Source organism: Dipodomys spectabilis, unplaced genomic scaffold, assembly GCF_019054845.1.
Source record: "Dipodomys spectabilis isolate Male_0828 unplaced genomic scaffold, ASM1905484v1 ptg000147l, whole genome shotgun sequence".
Lineage (NCBI taxonomy): Eukaryota > Metazoa > Chordata > Mammalia > Rodentia > Heteromyidae > Dipodomys > Dipodomys spectabilis.
The window spans coordinates 3,341,464-3,361,988 of NW_024870824.1; the positions used below are offsets into that span (position 1 = coordinate 3,341,464).

At 35.0% G+C, this 20,525-nt stretch overlaps 1 protein-coding gene across 1 annotated transcript; it reads left to right on the plus strand.

Annotated features, from left to right (window-relative positions):
- The first annotated feature begins 26 nt into the window (after positions 1–26).
- Positions 27–20,044, plus strand: Slc25a46 (solute carrier family 25 member 46). The gene is made up of 8 exons (XM_042691981.1): positions 27–437; positions 2,314–2,356; positions 3,628–3,685; positions 7,142–7,219; positions 10,413–10,513; positions 12,140–12,196; positions 13,922–13,979; positions 18,808–20,044. Exons 1-8 carry the CDS (start codon positions 134–136, stop codon positions 19,384–19,386), a joined length of 1,278 nt encoding a protein of 425 aa, XP_042547915.1. The 5' UTR covers positions 27–133; the 3' UTR covers positions 19,387–20,044.
- The last annotated feature ends 481 nt before the right edge of the window (positions 20,045–20,525 follow it).

The following is a 20,525-nucleotide window of genomic DNA, read 5'->3' on the forward strand; positions in this document are numbered from 1 at the left end:
CCCTAGACGCGGCGCTAGCGGCCGTGGAGGAGGAGCGGTGCGGCCCCTGAGCGGCCGTGGCCCCTGCGGTGGTGGTTGCGGTGGGCTGGGTGGTGGGCTTCGGGTGTTCCGGCCTCATCCTGCCCCCGCGGCGATGCATCCGCGGCGCCCGGATGGATTCGATGGCTTGGGCTACCGAGGCGGTGCCAGGGACGAGCCGGGTTTTGGCGGCGCTTTCCCAGCGAGGTCCTTCAGCTCAGGGTCGGACCTGGGCCCCTGGGTGACGACTCCCCCAGACATCCCGGGGAGCCGCAACCTGCACTGGGGCGAGAAGAGCCCGCCCTACGGCGTGCCCTCCACCTCCACCCCGTACGAGGGCCCCGCTGAGGACCCCTTCTCCGGCAGCGGCCCCGGCACTGGCGGCGGCGGCGGCGGCGGCGCGCGGGGCCAGAGCAGCGGTGAGGGACGCGGGGCCCAAGCCGGGTGGGAGGGGCTGCGCCGCGGCCTGGGGCCTGCGGACCCCGGAAACCGCGCCCACCGGAGGTCCGCCGGGGCCCCGCTCCGCCCACGGCGCTCCACACCTCTGCCCTCCTTTCGTCCTCTGTCCCCGGGAGGGCCTCCTCCTGCGTCTTCCCCACGCTCGCGTCTTCTCGGGGGATCGCCTCCAAGAGACAAAACAAAAGACAGCTGTAAGGGTGTCTTAGAGCGAGTGTTTTTAGGGGTGTTACCTCTAGCCCCCCACCCCTTGGCCTGAATCCAGATAGGAGGAAATTGAGTTATTTACTGTTTGTTGCCTGATTCACTTGGGCGTCTGTTCGCTCCAGTTAATGGATCCTTCCTTAGCTGTGTGTTCTGAAGAGGAGCTGGAGATACAGGAAGGGCCAAACTTGGGCTGAAACATTTTCTTTACCTGTGAGCCGTCGTTTTCTTGACTTCGTTGTAGAATGACTGCTAAGAGTTTTTACAGGTGTTAAAATTGTGCTAGCGCTAAGTGCACCGTGAAGGATACTTGGGTAAACAAAAGTACCCGTCTCCTTTACTCTTTTCATCATGGCTATTGTATCCGTTTTTAAGATTCTTTTTTTTTTTTTTGTCTAGTGTCATACAATTAGCTTTCTGACAGCTAACTAGTTTTCTCTTCCTTGAGTCATAGTGACTCCAGGAAAATACTGAAAATTTCTTACAAATTATGAATTCATTCAAAGTGCATGTGTAGTTGCTGCCTACGCACATTCTTACTCAGTCTTAGATACCTACGTTTTGATGGTTATAGTGAGAAGCTTATTAACAAAACTAGGGTTTCTTTGGAGATATTACCTACTGACTATACAAGGATAGGCAGGTGAGAAACATTCAAGATTAAGAGAGCCGCCTTAACACTTTCCAGGAAATATGAATGGATTTTTCGTTGACATTTGAAAAGGATTATGCACACAAAAAGGATAGAGAAGGTAAAAGATGAACCGAACCTTAATATGGCAAAAGAAGCTTTTTGTACATCTTTCAATATGAACACACAGCCTCCCAAGGAACATGTTTACATAGCCCATTCTCACGGAAAATATGATCATTGCTTCATTTGAAGGATTGGGGCTCGACTCTTGTGAACACTGATATTTAATATCTAGCCTCCTGTTAAGCTCACCATTAAGATTTTATGTTCTTAAGAGAAAGGCTCTTATGACACATATGAGACTTTTTCAAGCTGTTAACTTTTCCAGTAATATCAAGATACACTACTAGTAATAGAGTTGAATTAAAGGTCAACTCTTAAACTGGAGGTAATAGGGAAGAAGAGATTTGTATTTGCCCATTTAGAAGACTCTTCTATTTTGAGATGCTTTACTTGTAACTTGGATTAATAAAGTGTTTATTAAGTCAGGATTATCAGTCAGGGATCTCTATGGAAAAAAAAGAAGTTTGGTTTCAGTCAGAAGATGAAAACGGATAGTCCTTAGCCCTGTGCATATTCATTTGATGTAGCCCCTACAGTGTTTTTTTTTTTTTAACCATTTTTCAAGAAGTTATCATTATTAATATTGAAACGTGTTTTATAAACATAAACCTTTTTGAAAAAATCACAGCTTAGTAACCAGTGGCCCACCTTATGTGATGACAGTCATTTGGAGCTAATGAGTAGTTACACTTTTAAGAACGTCTGACAAATTGCTATAAAGCCCAAGTCCCAGAAGCCTTCATACATTCAAATTCTTAGCCCTAGCAGAGCTTGATGTTAAGTTTCAAATGATTAGCATGTTAATATAAGAAAAAAAGGTTTTGTTTGTATAGTAAGTCTAATATTGGTTATAAGTAATCTTACTCCTTTTATTTTAGAGCAGTTAAATAGATTTGCTGGATTTGGCATTGGACTTGCAAGGTAATCTTTAAAGATTAAGTTTTTATTGTTTTTTTCTCTAATTTGTGATTAATGATTGGTATTTCCTCCTTTAGCTTTTTATTTAGAGTAGCAGACTAAATATTAAATAATATGTTGCAAAAATTCATTTAAAATTTAAGGATAGAAACTTTGTTTCATAAATTCAGAGTTATTTTTATCATGCATGTTGTGGTATCTGATAGAATAAACTCAAATATAGTCTTATCTCCTTCCTCATCAATAACAGTAATTATGCCTTGAACCTTCTCTGAATTTTTGGATGCTACCAAGATACTTTGTGCCTTAGAATGTAGATTTTCTGTCATTAATTAACTAGCACATAGTGAACAGCTTCAATTTATTTTTTTTGTTCCTAATGATCATTTCATTTATTTTATTTTTTGCCAGTCTTGGGACTTGAATCCTGAGCTTCTTTTGCTCAAGACTAGCATTTTACCACTAGAGCTATAACACCAAAAGGCTTTTTGGGGGGTATTTTACTGGAGATAAGAGTCTCACAGACTTTTCTACTTGGGCTGGCTTTGAATCACAGTCTTCAGATCTCAGCCTCCTAAGTCGCTAGGATTAGGAGTATGAGCCACCCAGAGCTCAGCTAATGACCATTTTAAGAATAGCCCTCTTACTTATTGTGATCTTCATTGATTAGCAGTTTTATACATATTAGGCTTTTATAAGACTTGCATTTTATACCTGAATGTCTTTCGTTATTTTAAACATTTTAACCAAAGGAAAAGACCTTATTTGTCTAAATAAGCCTGAGGATGCTAGTATCAGTATACATAAAATATGTATGCTCCATTCTACTAATCTTTTTAGCTTCTCTGTGCTTAAAGCATTCATTTTATATAATAACTAATCTACATTTTGAATATATGTATGTCATTTATGTCATATTAAAGTTTTTACAATGAGGATCACGAAGAACAGATGGTTTGGCTAATAGATTTTGTTTATAGAACATTTTCTGAAAGAAATGGTATAGCAAGCTAAATGATGTGGTATTTCTCATAAATTCATAGAATTTCTATTTTTGTCTTTATAGATATTATATGGGTTTATCTTTACCAATTTATAGGTCTAATTTTCATTTTTATATTGAATTTTGTTATTGGTTGAATTATTTGTAAGCATTGAATTTTTTTAAGTCCCTTGAAATAATGCATGAGGCTTCAGACAAGAATTGGTTTCAGACATATGTGTTATAAATAAAATTTATATATAGTCAAATATGCATAAATTGTTTTATATAGTCTCTTTACAGAAAATGTACTGGCCCATCCTTGCATTGTTCTACGCCGCCAATGTCAGGTAAATGTTATTTCTGTTACCTCCTAAGATAGTCCTAACCATGATTGGAAGTGCAGAATTCAAATACATGAAATAAAAACTTACAACTGTTATTCTATGTGGAATGTTGCAAAATCTAATAGAAGACATTTTAGTCTCAAAACTTCTTTAAAACATTAAAAACTATTCAGAATCCCAAAGAACATTGGTTTATCTGGGTTATACCTGTTAATTTAGAATTTAAAAATGGAAAATTTTAATGTCTTTTTCGTTAAAGCAATAAAAATCATTAGATACTCCATAAGTAACTCATTTATGAAAAATAACTTCTACATTTTTGTAAATGTCTTCATTATAGGAGTTAGCAGCTTATCTCATGTATATCTCCAATGTCTTATAGTATGTTTTGTTTTTAAAATTATGTATTCATTTATTTATTTTTATTGGTCTCAGAGGTTGATTTGAACTCAGGATCTGGGTGCTGTCCCTGAACTTTTTCTGTCAAGACTTGTACTCTACCATTTTGAACCACAACTCTACTTCCATGTGTTACATTTTAAAAGAAAGGAGAATACAGCTTTGTGCACATTTAATAGTTGAAAACAGGAGTATTTTATATTCTTTTCAAGTAATTGTGGTTTTTGGATTTCACCAAGACTCACTAAATGATGATTTCTTACAGGTAATTTTGCAATGTGAAATCTGAAACCACATAAACTTTTCATACTTTGTTACATAAAAATCTACCCCCAGTTGATTCTCAGTGCTTTTTTTTCTCTTTTTTTTGTCAGTGATGGGGCTTGAATTCAGGGCCTGGGTGCTGTCCCTGAGCTCTTTTTTTTTTTTTAGGCTAGCACTCTACCACTTAGAGCCACAGAGCCACATCTAGTTTTTGAGATAAGAGTCTTGTGGACTTTTCTGCCCCAGCTGGCCTCGAACCATGATCCTCAGCTCTCAGCCTTCGGAGTAGCTAGGATTACAGGCTGGGTACCAGCTTTCAGTGCTTTTTGAATTACTACTTTTACCCATGTGCAATTTCTTATTATCACACATGGTTATTTGAATATTAACATAAAAATTAACATAAAATAATATTGATATAAAATAATTCTTATAAATGCAGCTGATCTCAGCAGAAGTCTTTTTAATTCTTTTACTTGGAAATCCATTGTGTGTGTAGATTTGTGTATATATATATATGTATATATATGTGTGTGTGTGTGTGTGTGTGTGTATAGATCTTGGGACTTGAACTTGGTGCCTAGGCACTGACCCTAAGCTTTTGTGCTAAGACTAGTGTCCTACCACTTGATCCACAGCCCAACTTCTGACTTTTTGGCAAAGTTCTCAGAGGCTTTCTGATCCAGGCTGGCTTCAAACAACAATCCTCAGAGCTTAGCTTCCTTTGGTAGCTAAGATTGGAAATCCATTTTTATTGAGAAAATACTGTCAGGATTGTTTTAATTAGGATTTTTTTAGTCATCAAGCTTGCTTTTTTTTTTTTTTTTTTTTGCATCTGGTCGTGGGGCCTGAACTCTGGGCCTGGGCGCTATCCCTCAGCTCTTCAGCTCAAGGTTAGCACTCTATCACTTGAGCCACAGCGCCACTTCTGGCTTTTTTTTTCCTGCTTATGTGGTGCTGAAGAATCGAACCCAGGGCCTCATGCATGCAAGGCAAGTGCTCTACCACTGAGCCACCTTCCCAGCCCCAGCCTGCTTTTTTATAAATCATTTTGTAAATCATATTCAAGGACATATCTGTCCCAAGTATAGTAACTATAGTTTGCCAGAGGAGTTTTTCCAGGAGAAATGGTGGTCCATGAACAATGCATCCAGTGCAGCTTGCAATTCCATCATCTAAATGATATCCCTCATACCATCATCTTTCTTAAGGAACATACAGAATATCAGTCAGGAATATAAGTATTCAAGGGTCAAAACTTCATAAAATAAGCATATTTAACTTCTTCCAGGATATTCTTTTAAATTTTATTTTTAAATTTGCATATATTCATTGTACAAAGAAGTTTCTTTGTGATTTGTCCATATATGCACACAGTTACCCTAATCAAAGTCATCCCATTTTATTCCCCTTCATCCCCTTCTCTCTTTTGAAACAATTTCAGTGGGAATAAGTTTCATCATAATGTTTTCATGCAGATAGATAGATGGATAGATAGATAAATAGAGATATCTTACTTCAATTATATTCATCGCCTCTTATATGTTCTCTTTTTGCTTTCCTACCTCCCACTGCTATTTACCCAAATAGAACCTATTTTATATTTCTGTTATTCATTTTTAAGGGCTAGATCACATATGAGAGACTTGTGAACATATCTTTTTCAGTCTAGCTTATTTTATAATAATTGCCAGTTCCATCTGTTTTCTTGCAAACAACGTAATTTTATTTTTGTGTTTGAGAAGTAATCCATTGTGTATTTGTACCAAATTTTATTTGTCCATCAATCAGTTTATGTATCCAAAGGAGTGCAAGTCTACATGCATTTGAAAGGTGCACACCCACACTGAAAGCAGCCCTATTTACAATAACAAAAACACAAAATTAGCCTACGTGCCCATCACCAAGGACATTCTTAAGCAACCATTGGTTCTCCTTTCTGTGATTATGTGGATTGGAGAATATAGGAGACTTAAAACATAACTGATTACTACTGCCTCAATTCAAGATGAAGAGTCAATGGTTCGAATCATACCTGCTTTTGTACTACTAGGGAATCTCAGTACAGTGAAAAAGCAAATGGATCCTTGATATTATTAAGAAAATAATTTTGAACTTGTTAAATAATCTTCCATTCAGATCATTAAGCCATTGAAGGTCAGTGGCCCATGCTGTGGGGAATGGCAAATGATGGTGTCATATGTAACTTATGTTCTTTTAAAAATTGATTTTGTTTATAATTGTTTGCTCTTAGGGTTTGAAAAATATAGGTAAGTATAAATTAAAGTATAAATTAATTTACATTTAGTAGTGAAAAATAAGTATGTATAGAAAAATGAGCAGTAAAACACCAATGGTAAGTATATGTGTCCCAGAAGAGGTTTGCATTGATATGCATATTTTACATTGTGCTGATATTACTTATTCCAGTGTACATCATTCTGATCTCTTACATGATTTTTGTCTTAGCCCTTACTTGCAATTTATAGTTTGAAAATGCTTACCCCAAATGCATATGAGTAGGGGATGTATTTCTAGTGTTAAAAATTCAAATGTCTAAATAAAGCTCTATTATATAGTCTACATTACTATGTACATTGTGCAGTAGTATTGTATTCATATTATCAGATATGCTATACTTAATGTGTCATTTAAATACTTTCTGAAGTAATTTTGTTTATATATATTTGGGTTTTAAACTTAATTTCTGTTTATGCTGTAATTCCACTTCATATTTTTCATGGACTTTTTCTTTCTTAACAAACAGGAAAAAAAATGTAAAATCTTTTTTTACAGGTTAATTACCATGCTGATCATTACCATCTCACTCCATTTACAATCGTCAACATTATGTACAACTTCAACAAAACTCAGGTGAGAAAAGTCTATGGATCCTATTAAGAATTCATCATATGTATTTGTACCAGATGCTGATGGTGCATACCTGTAACCTTAGTTCCTCAAGTGACTGAAGTCTAGATGATTACTGCTTAAAGACAACACTGGCAGAAAAGTTCCCAAAACTTTCCAAAACACTTGGTTTGAGATGTTGTGGAAGTGGTGGAGTACTAGCTGAGCAAAGAAATAAATGCAAGACCGTTAATTCAAACCCACACACTACCCAAACAAGAACAACAAAAACTGTATATTTGGGCTTGATGGTCAATGGCTTTTAATTTGGTAACACAATGGTAAAATTCAGTTATCAGTATGAATGTTCCAAATTTTCACTTAATTAGCAGAAATACAAAGCTTGCTCAAACTTAGCAATACATTTTCACTTTCAAGGGACATGTAACATTCATAGTAACAAACAGTTGAGATGATGATACAGTGAGATGCAATATTAGAAGTGCAAAATGCTGTCAGAATATAGAAGAGAAATATTTTATCCAAACTAGAGTCTAATTCAGGGTATGATTCAGGAAAACTTTGGGGAAAAGTATACCAAGTTGTATAACTATTATCAAGAAGTCTTCAACTGCTTTTTTTTCCCTTAAAACATACATTAGTTACACAGGGAGAGTAATTTCATCATTTAAAGGCAAAAGAAAAGGAGAGGTTGTAATGTTTTGGATTGAAATTATTGGCAATACAATAGGAACTTCGAACAAAAATGAAGAAGGTGTTAGAAAAGTAAAGATAATCCTGTAACTAACCACACTTGATCGTTAAAGCTACATTTTTTTAAAGCAATGACTAGAATATTTTGATTGTGGGGCAGTATCCATTTAAAATATTTAGTGTGTACACTTTTGATTTATTCATTTCTCTTGGAACTTTTTTCACATAAAGGTACATACAGATGTTTTAAAATGTGTGTGCAAAGATGTCATTATGTGTACATAATAATAAGAGGAAATTATGACATATATATCAACAGGCCAGTAAAGTAACTGCATTATGTTTACATGGTGGTATATCATGTAACTTTAAAAAAAAATTTTATTGTCAAGGTGATGTACATACAGAGGGGTTACACTTACATAAGTAAGGTAGTGAGTACATTACTTGTCGAACTTGTTACTCCCTCCCTTATTTTTCTCCCACTTTCCCTCCCTCCCAACTCCTCTCCCACCTAAGTTGTACAGATCATTTCCAACATATTGTCTTGTGAGTATCACTGTTGCATTGGTTCCCCTTTGTCCTTTGTCTCACCATTTTGTTGTTCCCTTTACCTAATTCACATAAACCTATATACAATATCCAGGGTACCAAAATCAAATACAGGGACAACAGGGGATAAACCATAGGGAAAAAAAACACAAAAGAAAAATGATATCACATAGTACATTAAAAACAAGAACAAGGAAGAAAAACCTCTTGTGTCCAAGTCTTGGAGTTCATTTCATTTAGCATCATCTTATATAATCATATGTACATAGCTATTGAGCTATTCTGTTCATCTGCTAGGATTATCCTAGACATATACTAATTATAAATGAGGGAAACTATGGGACCTATGTTTCTTTGGGTCTGGCTTACTTCACTTCATTTATTCCGTCTTTCCATTCCCTTACTAATGGGGTAATGTCATTCATTCTGATGGAAGCATAGAATTCCATTGTGTATATATATCTCCTTTTCTTGCTCCATGTAGCTTTTAAAAATAAAAAAGTAGTTTGTATGTACTGACATCGAATAATCTGAGGTTCTTTTTTTCCTATTAAAATGAACAAAATGAATCAAGAACATTTCTGTATTTTCATACATGCACAGAGTAAATAAATTCTGCTACGGGGCTGTGATCAAAAGAAATTAAACTTCTAATACTATTTAATTGCAATATGTTGATACACTTTTTACTAATAATTTGTAGATAAGTATTATTAAGTGTCAATAATGGTATTGTGGAAAGTCTCAGGACAAGAAATAATTAAATTAAAAAAAATAATGAAATAGATGTAATATTTATAGACATAATACTTCAGGAATGGCGGAAAAATAAAAATATTTGTGAAAGACTTGGCAGAATTTATAGGACTTGGTAATTGGATTAGATAGGAAAAGTGAGACAAGTGTTATGTGGATGTATATGATTTAGATTCTAGGATGATGTAGCTGCTATCTAGGAAGATCAGCAGTGCAGCAGAGAAGAAAAGACTTGTGGTGAATGGATATGATTGAGATAAGTCATAGATACGTGAGTTTTGAAGTACCAGTGTAGCAGCTAGCCTAATAGGGAATGTTGAAAATATATATAATTAATATACAGTAAATTATATTTATATTCTGTATGTTATATGTAATATATACATTTTACATAAATATATAACCATATATATTCAGCACTCCCGATTAGTCCCTATTATATGTTATGTAATATATGAGGTATTTAGTAAATCAATCATTAGGGACATTTAATTAATTGGAGTGTTCATGTATTTGAGGGGTTGTTAGTTGTGGGTCTTGAACACAGGCCTGGGCACTATCCCTGAGCTCTTTTTGCTCAAGGCTAGCACTCCACCACTTTGACCACAGTGGTGCTTTTGATTTTCTGGTGATTAATTGGAGATGAACTTTTCATCCTGGACTGGCTTTGAACCGTGATCCTCAGCTCTTAGCTCCTTAATAACTAGGATTATAAGAGTGTGACACCAGCACCCAGCTTGGAGTGTTTATCTTGGCTTAAGTATAGTCCACCTACCATTAAAATGTTTAGTGATAGGCTACAATATGATTCTTATAAGAAAAATTTATTAGGTTTCCATCAGAAAAACACTAGAAAGTATAAATATAATATTAAATTTTATTGCATAGCTGGGAGCCGGTAGCTCATGCCTGTAATGCTAGCTACTAAGGAGCCTGAGATCTGAGGATTGTGGTTCAAAGCCTGCCTGGGCAGAAAAGCCCATGAGACTCTTACCTCCAATTAACCACCAGAAAACTGAAAGTGGCGCTGTGGATCAAGTGATAGAGCGCTAGCCTTGTGCTGAAGAGCGCAGGGACAGCGCCCATGCCCAGAGTTTAAGCCCCATGACAGACAAGAAAAAAAATTATTGCGCATCCTTCTTTGTTTCATATTTAGAAATTAACAGGTATAATGATAATTTTTTTTTTATTTCAGGGACCAAGATCCCTATGGAAAGGAATGGGAAGTACGTTTATTGTCCAAGGTGTCACACTTGGAGCAGAAGGTTTAATTAGTGAATTTACATCTTTGCCAAGGTATTTTTATTTTGTCATTTTCTTAACATTTCATTTTTGTAAGATTCCATACCTTCTGAAAATACCTTGTTGAATGCTATGTAATTGAGAAAAATGATTCTTGTAATATGTATTGACATCCATGTTTCAGCTCCTGCCATATGATAGCTTACTGCTAGCTAAGGAATAAATAGGAGTATGTGAGCTATTTCTAGTTGTCATATAGGCTATTTGATTACAATACATTATGTGATTTGTGTTTCAATTAAACCTGTTTCAGAGTCCAGGGAATAGTTTACTTGCATTCCAAAAGCTACCAGAAATCTGAACCTGCAAATTATGGACCCTTTCTGATCCTTGTACAAGAATGAGAGAGTGATGATGACAATTACAAATCATTCATATGAAACACCTTGCAGAGTCTGTTATTTATTAGGTGCTCAAAAAAAAAAAAACCCAAACAGTAAGATTTAACATAATCATAAAATTAATGTCACTGTTAAAGGTGCTTTGGAAATTATCAGTAATACAAAAGAATGTGTTATTTTCCATTATGGTTACAGTAGATCCTTAGTATCTATGAGTATATGGTTCCAAGCGGATTTTGCACAGAATTTAGTGCTATACTGAGTTTATTTTTCCCCTGATGCAACTCAACTTCCATTAAAGACCTGCCACCTTTCTGCAAACCTGAAAATCTCTTACTGGATCTCTTAAGTATTTTTCGGTGCCCTTTTTAGTATATTACCATAATTTTTGCCTTGTTTTAGGGATACCATTTGCCTTAGGAGAAAAAAACATTCTTCAGATCAAACAACACTGACCATAATACAGAAGTGGCTGATAGCTTCTCCCAGTCAACTAATCTTTATAATACACTAAGAATTATAATTTTTTTCTTAGAAATTTCTTTTTATTAAAAAAATTTTGTGTGCATATTAAATCTGTGGTAAGGCAGACTTACAATTTCTTGTTTTTATATTCTCATGCTTAAACCTTTTGTTCCCTATTTTCTCCTAATCCTGTTTTCCTTTTTCATTCTCCCATTTGTGCTTTTCTAAACTTTTATATTTCTTCCCTTAATTTCACTTCCAGTTGGTTCTTATAGTCAGTTACAACTTTTTCTTCATTTATAACTCTTTCTTTTATTAGTACATACAGAAACACCTTTTCTTTTGAACCACAGCAGTTTTCTGAAATATATTCCAGAAAGGACAGTCATCACTATTAGAAAATGTTTCTCAAAAGGACTAGGAATGTAGTTCAATTGGAGCACCTGCCTAGCAAACTTCAGTACCTCCAAAAAATAAAAAGTAAAAATTAAGCCAGGTGTCGGTGGCTCATGCCTGGCTACTCAGGCAGCTAAAATCTAAGGATCATGGTTCAAACCCTGCGGAGGAAAGTATTATCTCCAGTTAAACCACTAGAAAAACCAGAAGTGGTGCTGTAGCTCAAGCAGTAGAGCACTCACCTTAAGCTGAAGAGCACAGGGAAAGTGCCCAAGTCCAGAGTTCAAGCCCTGCCCCCCCAAAAATTAAAAACTAAATTCTACATATTAAAAAATAAAAATTATTTTTTAAGTTAAGCTAGTTTAAGAATATTTTAAATAACGTGGATTTTGTATTTATTTAAATTCTTAAATTTTAGGGAGATTGCACATAAATGGAATCCTAAACAAATATGTGAACATCTTTTACTGAAATCGTAAGTATCAAAGGTAGCATTTTTATTGCGTTTCTATTAATTTTATAGTGTTAGTGCTGAAACAAGTCATTAATGAACAGTGAACTTAGAACAATGAAATATTTATGGGAATAAATCTTCAAAGGATAAGTAACAGTTTAGGAGTTCAATCCTGAAATACTGTGGTTTGTAAAATAATTTTCATTAGTTTGACTTTGTGGGAATCACACAAAATCCTTTGTTTGTTAGAAATTTTAAAAAGTTTTCAGTTCATTTAGCCCAAATTTTTCCAAGAATATTATTATTACAGGTTGAATATCCCAAACCTAAAATCTGAAATGCTTCAAAATTTTTAATTTTTGAGAACCATCATGATATCACAGTTGTCATGATTTTACAATACCTGGTCCATATGCCAGACCAGAGTCAAAAGGCAGGCGCACAAAAATATAAGTGCAAACTATTTTCAGGCTATGTTTGTAAATTGTATATAAAATATAGATTCATTTATGTCTAGACTTGGGCCCCACCCAGTTTTCTTTATTATGTGCATGGAAGAATATAAAATTTTGAAAATAAATGCAAAGTCTGAAATACATATGATCCTAAAAAGTTTGACAAGGGGTATTCAATGTGTATTTTATTCTTAAGCAGAGATGTATTTGTATGTGGTATTTGTTTATTGGTAAGGAAACACATACCTATAATGACATGAAAAATGTAACCCTGGGCTGGGAAGTTTGGCTCAATGGTAGAGTGCTTGCCTCGCATGCATGAGGCCCTGGGTTTGATTCCTCAGCATCACATAAGCAGGAAAAAAAAGCCAGAAAAATAGCATTGTGGCTCTAGTGGTGGAGTGCTAGCCTTGAGCTGTAAAGCTGAGGGACAGTGCCCAGACCCAGAGTTCAGCCCCCACGACCGACCAAAAAAAAAAAAAAAAAGTGTAACCCTAAAGGCATTTAGTGATTTTTTTTTTTTTTTAAACAACAGTTACCTTCTTTATAGACTAGAATCTTACTCCTTTTAAATTTTTTTTTAAGATTTTGAATTGAAAATCCCCCAGCTTGCTGGCTCCTTTCATGGGGCATTCCAGCACATTATTACTTGGTAATGCTCCATTCACCTTGAAAATCACTACTTAACCATGGTCTGGCCCATAAGGGTTAGGTAAGTCCCACCTTGGTATCATTTCAAGTGACTGTATTTTACAAGCTTGCAAAGTAATGGTGATGGAAAACAACTTTGCAAAACTGTACAATATTGTTTTTTAATAATAAAAGGGGGCTTTACTTTCATTAAAGGTGGCTAATAGGATGTCTAGGAAAAGACAATGATGACGATTAGAACAGAAAATATACGTAGTCAAACATGGCTAAAAGGCAGGCTACAGAGTATAAGATCCTAAATTTTAAGAATCAAATATATAGGCTTGCATTACCTATATACCAGTAGATGTCTAAACTTTGAGTCCAATAATCCTACATTATATTGGTTGAAAATAAAATCTATTTCTTTGCAGAGTTTCCCTGTGTTATTGAGTTTTTTAACCTCTATTTAATAAAGCATCCTATGTTACAGATTTTTGAGGTTAATATCTGTAAAGCAACAAACAATAGTTAAAAACTTTGAAAAGATCATTCTATCTTAAGCATAAATTATGTTGATACATTAAAGCAATATTTGCAAATTTAATTTAAGTAATTGACTTGTTTCAGTGTACTGATTAATTCTTTTTAATTTCTACAGCCTAACTTACATAGTGGCAATGCCTTTTTATTCAGCAAGCCTAATTGAAACAGTACAGGTGAGCTATTTTGTTTTAATTCCTTTAGATAAAGTTTTAGAGGATACTCAATGTACTGTGTTTATCTGATTGTTTAAATACAAAAATTTTCTTGAGTGTCCTTCATCATTACACATTTCTGGTGTGTATATTTCTCTTGCAACTTAGGCCACACTTACAGTTTTAATTCATTTTCTGCCTTCCAGAGGCAAGCACACTCTTTTTTCAGACATCTCATAATCCAGCCTGCGACTTGCTCTTAACAGAAAGAATATAAACTTTTTCCCTATTTATAACTCAGATGGTTATGGATTATCATAGGATGTTAATATTTATCTGAATGAATAATGAATAATCATAAAAACAGATTATATGGTGCCCAGATATAGTTTCTTCTTAAATACGCCTTCGGATGAACATTTAAAACTGTTGATGTGGTAAATGCTACCAAACTTGAATTTCCTGCTCTAATTTTAAATTGTTTGCTTGTTTTACTATTTCTGACCACATGGAGGCACTTGAAGTACATTGGATTAAATGTCAGATACTTTTTCACTGTGAGGTGAACGCAATTTAACTTGACTCATAAGCAAAAATCAACTGATCGTACACCTGACTTCTAGTTCCAGTATCAGTTACTCTAGCATTACTTTTTCTTCAGTGTGTTTGAGTGTCCTCTGTATTAAAAACTTCTACTAGATCAGCCTTTTCTTTGTATGCTTTTCCTTTTAGTTTCTTTTTAACTTTATGCTTTGATTTGTTGTTGTTAGAACTAACTGAAATTAACATCATGTGATTTAAATGTACTTCTTCCTCTTGTGTTTGACATTGTGTTCTTGATAAAACCTTTGTTACTATAGAGTTTAGTTATCATTTTCTAAATATTCTTGTCTTTAACAATAAAGGACAATTAATTGAAGGAAAAGCAAGTACCATACTATATTGTGAGAAAGTAACTTTTAGCTTGAGAAAGACTTAACAGAAGGACATTTCTCCACTTAAATTAGATCTGTGACTTTAAAGAAATTTTTTTTAATTAAATTTTATTTTATTTGTGAACATACTGTACAGAGGGGTTACAATTTAAAGAAATTTTTAAACCATACATTTTTTATTCATAAATTGAATTGAATTCTAAATAATTGAATTCTAAAAAATTAAATGTACTTTTCTACATGTACTCTTCACTGATGTTGATTTTCTCTGAATGTTTTCATACCCAGGCTCTATCTTTGTGTTTCCTGCTCCGTATCTGTTTGTTAGCACTCACCTTTTGAGTCTGTTTGCTTTTTGTGAAATTCTTTTCTCAGTTTTCTACTGTCTTGCACATCTTTTCTTTGACATTTCTTCTCTTATATTTTAAGGCTCTGTCCTTGGCCCTCTCTGATTTTAATCTATCCTTATCCTGGGAGAGCGCATTTCCTCATATAAATCTAATCTTCATTTCAGTCTCAATTTTCACCCTGACTTAAGAGATTACTTTTAGTTTTAGGGAAGATCCCTTCCCTATTATTTTTGTGAGTCTTTCACTCTGTAAAACTAATGTTATCTTCTTAATTCTAACATCAACAACTATATATGATTTGTCTATTTGTGCCCTTCAGTGTCATTCTTCCTATCTAGCTTATCACAATATCTGCTTTCTTCCAAGTTTAGTGATTCTTTGCCCTTCTAGAGAGTTCAGATCTTTTTCATAAAATTGTTTTCCTCCAAAACAAGGACTCTATATGAAGAGCACCTCCTTGAAGCTTGTGAACAAGAACTTCCTTCTAATTCACTCCTTTTTGTACTAGTCCTTGTGCTTTAGAAGTCCACTCTATATTCATGTGCAGGATTAGTGTGTTTGAGTTAGACCACTTACATCCATCCTGTTGGTGATTAGAGGATCTATATTGATTCATATTACCTAAGATCAACTTTACCATAATGTTATATCAAGATTTCTTTCGAGTTACCTTTTTATTTTCGTTTTCTTTAACTGCTAAATTTTTCTTTTAGTTCAAGAAGTATTCATTGAGTATCAGCCTGTATCAGACATTGTTGTAGACCCAGGGCCACAGCAGCAAACAAACAGGCAACAGTACTTTGCCTCTATAGCACTTATATGTTTTGGGGGAAGAAAGACTAATCAAGACACATCTAAGGTATCTCACATGCTGATAGGCCTTAAGGAAAGCAAAAGTAAAGCAAGGGAGGCAAATAGAATGTGTCATACATAGGAAGAGCAGGTAGTATTTTTTCAAGATCAGTAAAGGCCTTTCTACAAGGTAATATTTAAGTAAGGGTCAAAGGCTGAAAAAACATGGATATTTAGAGGTTCTAAGCAGAAGAAAAGAATGTACAAAGAGATTGTATCATATAGGTCTGTTCTTCAGACCTATATGAAAGGAGGTTGATATGATTGGCTCTCATAAGCAAGGGGTTAGCAGGAGATAAAGCTTTAGTGGTAACAGTGACCTGATGGCATAGGACATTTACTTCATTATAATAATTTGGCCCTTTAGAGAGATGGCAGATTTTAGCAAAACAGCTATGACTTTATTAGGATCTCTTTTGCTGTTTTGAAACTAGACTGGAGTGGGAAAGAGGCCACAGTATAGATCTGTAGGCAGCTAGGCAAACTCATTGAGTCTCATAGTTCAAAGTATCTATTTCCTAAGGATTCCCATGTTTTTATGTCCTTAGACCTTGGACCTTTCTCTTATAATCTAGATTGGTGCTTAAATTTTTGAATTCTTGGTGTTTTCCCCCAAGTTACTATTCCAACATTTCCTAAGTAGGTAAAAGATAGTGCGGTCCCTGAAGTTTCAATGGCTAACAGTCTTGGTCATCCTTGGCTCCTCCCTTTGATACACTAAACAGTCTTACTAGTAAGCCCTGTTGTTATCTGGTTTAAAGGCAAAATTGAACTAGTTGTATTACTTAGCTGTAGTCAAAGCCACCATCATTTCTGTATTTGAAGTGAAGTGAAGATGATACTAGAGTTTGAACTCAAGGCCTCTCAGTTGCTAAGCTGGAGCTCTACTACCTGAGTTATTCCTCTAGCTCTGTTATTTACTGGTTATTTTTGATAAAGGATCTCCTGCCTCAACCTCTAGAGTACCTAGGATTGCAGATATGGGCACTGAGCAATAAAATTAAAGATATGTATTATGTATGTGTGTATTTAAATATATATAATATATATTAGATTTTTTCATATATATATATATTTGACTGTGTTGAACTCAGTACCTTACACTTGCTTGTGCTTTTGCCATCCTTTGCATAATTGCCAGTGTTATTTCAAAACAAAGACATTGTGTCCATCTTCTACATAAAGCCAAGTAGTTATTCCCCATCTGACTAGAAGCCAAAGTCTATTCAGCAGTCTATAAAGCATAGTATGCCTTTTTATATCCTCTTCTACAGTCAGCAAGGCAGCCATATTAGCCTTTTAGCTGTTCCTTCTCTGGTTCGGTGCCTCTTTTATCTCTATCACAAACTTCCTTATTCTCATCCCCAAGGTTATAAAAAGGCAGGTAATTCAGATAATTCAGGTGAGACCAACATTTACTGAGTACCCAGTCTTTAGTATTCTTCTTTCAAAGAAAAGCTCTGTGCATAAATAATGGATAGTGCTAATTTCCATTTTCATAGACTGCTAAACTAATGCTTAGGACACATTAAGTACCTTATTACATAACCAATAATTAAAGGAGGCAAAATTTAAACCCATGCTTCAGAACTTTAGTCTTATACTGCCTGCCTAATCTTCATGCTGTTGCCTCTGAGTGCTGTGAAGCTTCTTCAGATTGAGAATACCAGGTGTTGTGGTGCTCTTTCTCTTTCCCCAGCTCTCTGCTTCAGTAGGAATAACTTCCAACTTCATTGCTGTCTGTTTTATGAGATCACTTTTGGAAAAAGGACCTAATGCCTAGATAACAATTGGAGCCTTAAAACTATTGATACTTTGTTTGTCAGTAAATTAATTTTAAGTTGACCTATATGAAGTTCCTTATTTATGGCAAATTTTTAAGTAAAATATTTATCTTTTTGTATTTTTATTGTTATTGTAAAGGTGCTGTATAGAGAGTTTGCAGTTACATAAGTCAGCTAAAGAGTACATATCTTTTTGAGTTACCTCTTCCATCTCTTCTCCCAGTTTTTCCATTCTTCCCCACCCACAGTTGTATAGTTCATTTTCAACATAGCGTATGATGAGTATTACTGCTGCATTTCTTCACCCTTTGTCCTACCATTTCTGTGCCCCTTCTTAGCCTCCTCAAAATAGATAAATGAACAAATGAGACAAATGGAAAAGAAAAGAAAAACATCAACAAAGAAAAAACTTAGTTCCTATTTCCTGGAGTTCATTTCAAAAATATTATTTTATACGATCAGATGCATAGCTATTGCATGTTTGTGATCTCCTAACCTCTTTTGGTCTCTCTGTATATGAATGTCTAGAGACCCACATAATTTATCATGTCCAAGTGCATTGTTTTTTACCATCTAGTGTGTTTATAGATTTATAGACATATTCTAGTTACCACAAAAAATGGAAACCATGCAACCTATGTTTCTCTGGGTCTGGCTTACTTCACTTAATGTAACTTTTTCTAAGCCTTTCCATTTCCTTATGAATGTTACAGTATTATTCTTGTTGATGGATGAGTATAATTCCATTGTGTATATATACCACATCTTCTTGATCTATTCATCCACTGATGGGTATCTGGGTTGATTCCATATCTTGGCTATGATAAACAATGCTGCAGTTAACATGGTTGTGCTGGTTGCTTTAGTATGCCCTTGTTTTTTGTGGCAAACTTTTTTAAATTGTTTGACTTAATTCTTTTCATTTCAGAGTGAGATAATTCGAGAAAATTCTAGCATACTGGAATGTATTAGAGAAGGAATCGGAAGAGTACTAGGCTTGGGAGTGCCTCATAGCAAGCGACTCCTGCCACTTCATTCCTTGATCTTCCCTACGGTGCTGCATGGAGTTCTTCATTACATCATCAGCACAGTCATTCAGAAGTTTGTCCTACTAATTCTAAAGAGAAAGACTTGCACTAGCCACCTAGCTGAAAGTGGTTGTCCTGTACAGTGTATACTGGAAGCTTATTTTCCAGAACTTATTGCTAACTTTGTTGCCAGTCTTTGCTCTGACGTAATACTTTACCCACTGGAAACAGTTTTGCACCGCCTTCACATTCAAGGAACACGCACAATAATTGACAACACAGACCTTGGCTATGAAGTGCTTCCAATTAATACACAATATGAGGGAATGAGAGACTGTATCAGTACCATAAAGCAGGAGGAAGGAGTGCTTGGTTTTTATAAAGGGTTTGGTGCTGTTATGATACAGTATACACTGCATGCAGTTATCCTGCAGTTTACCAAAATTATTTACACTGCACTTCTTCAGAATGCCGCTTGAGATTTAGGTTCTATCACTGCTTAGTAGAGAAAACATAATGTGGATAATTTGCCATGAAATTATGAGGGATAAAAGCAACAGACTGAGTCAAAAAAGTGGATTGGAAAGGGAAACTGGTAGACAAAGCCCAAGTTGATTAAATTGACTTTTATTTCTTTTGAAGTATACCTATATATTTTGGATCAAAATGATTCCAAACTTCAAAACTAAATAAAGATAAGACTGTGAAAGAATTAAATTTTAATGTAGCACTCATGCTAAAGCAAAATTGTTGCTGGGAAAAAGCAAATATATCATCATTAAATATAAAATGAAATTTCATTGAATTCAATCTATTCTACCGGACTGTAATATTTGTTACATTGATTTTTACCTTATGGATTGATTTGGGTATGTGATCCTCAATACAGTATAGTATCAGGAGGCCTTACCTTTAAGCAAATAAATGATGTCATCATTGGAAAAAAAAAATCTAAGGATCACATCTGGCAATATGTCAGCAGGAATCAAAGAAGTTTAAATTGTCCCTATAAAGCTATTTTAATGGCTTGTATATATGTATTATATGAAGCCAATTGTGTGCACAAATATAACTTGGAATTCTGTACTTGTAGATAAACATTACATAATAAGAAATCATCTGCTTTAATAACAAAAGCCAAGAGGCCCAAATGATTTAAGTCAAATATAGTGTCCCCATCCAAACTGAGTGTTTCAGTGCCAGCGTCATACATTTGTGCAGTTTTATTTGCTTAGCTAGTAATGTGACATGTCAGACTACTTTTAGAGCCACTCTTAAGAAAGTAATCATGACAACTATTACTGTTTCCATATTTACAAATTTGTGTACTTAAACAAACCTTACTCGCCTTTTGTTTCTGAATGACTTACCTTAGAGGAGACAAAATTAAATTTCATCTGGAAATTTGTGTCTCTTGCCTTCTATAATAGTCATCATAAATAATGGCTGCGATTTTTTTCTTTCAGTTTTGCCTACAGTTTTATTCTCCATACTAGGTATGCTTACATAAAAAAAGTAAGGTATCTTGATCACTTTTTATTTTTTAAAAGTTTAAATGTTTGGATGAATGCTAAAAAAATACAAACATTTTAAAGAAATTTGTCTTTGTGTTTTGTTG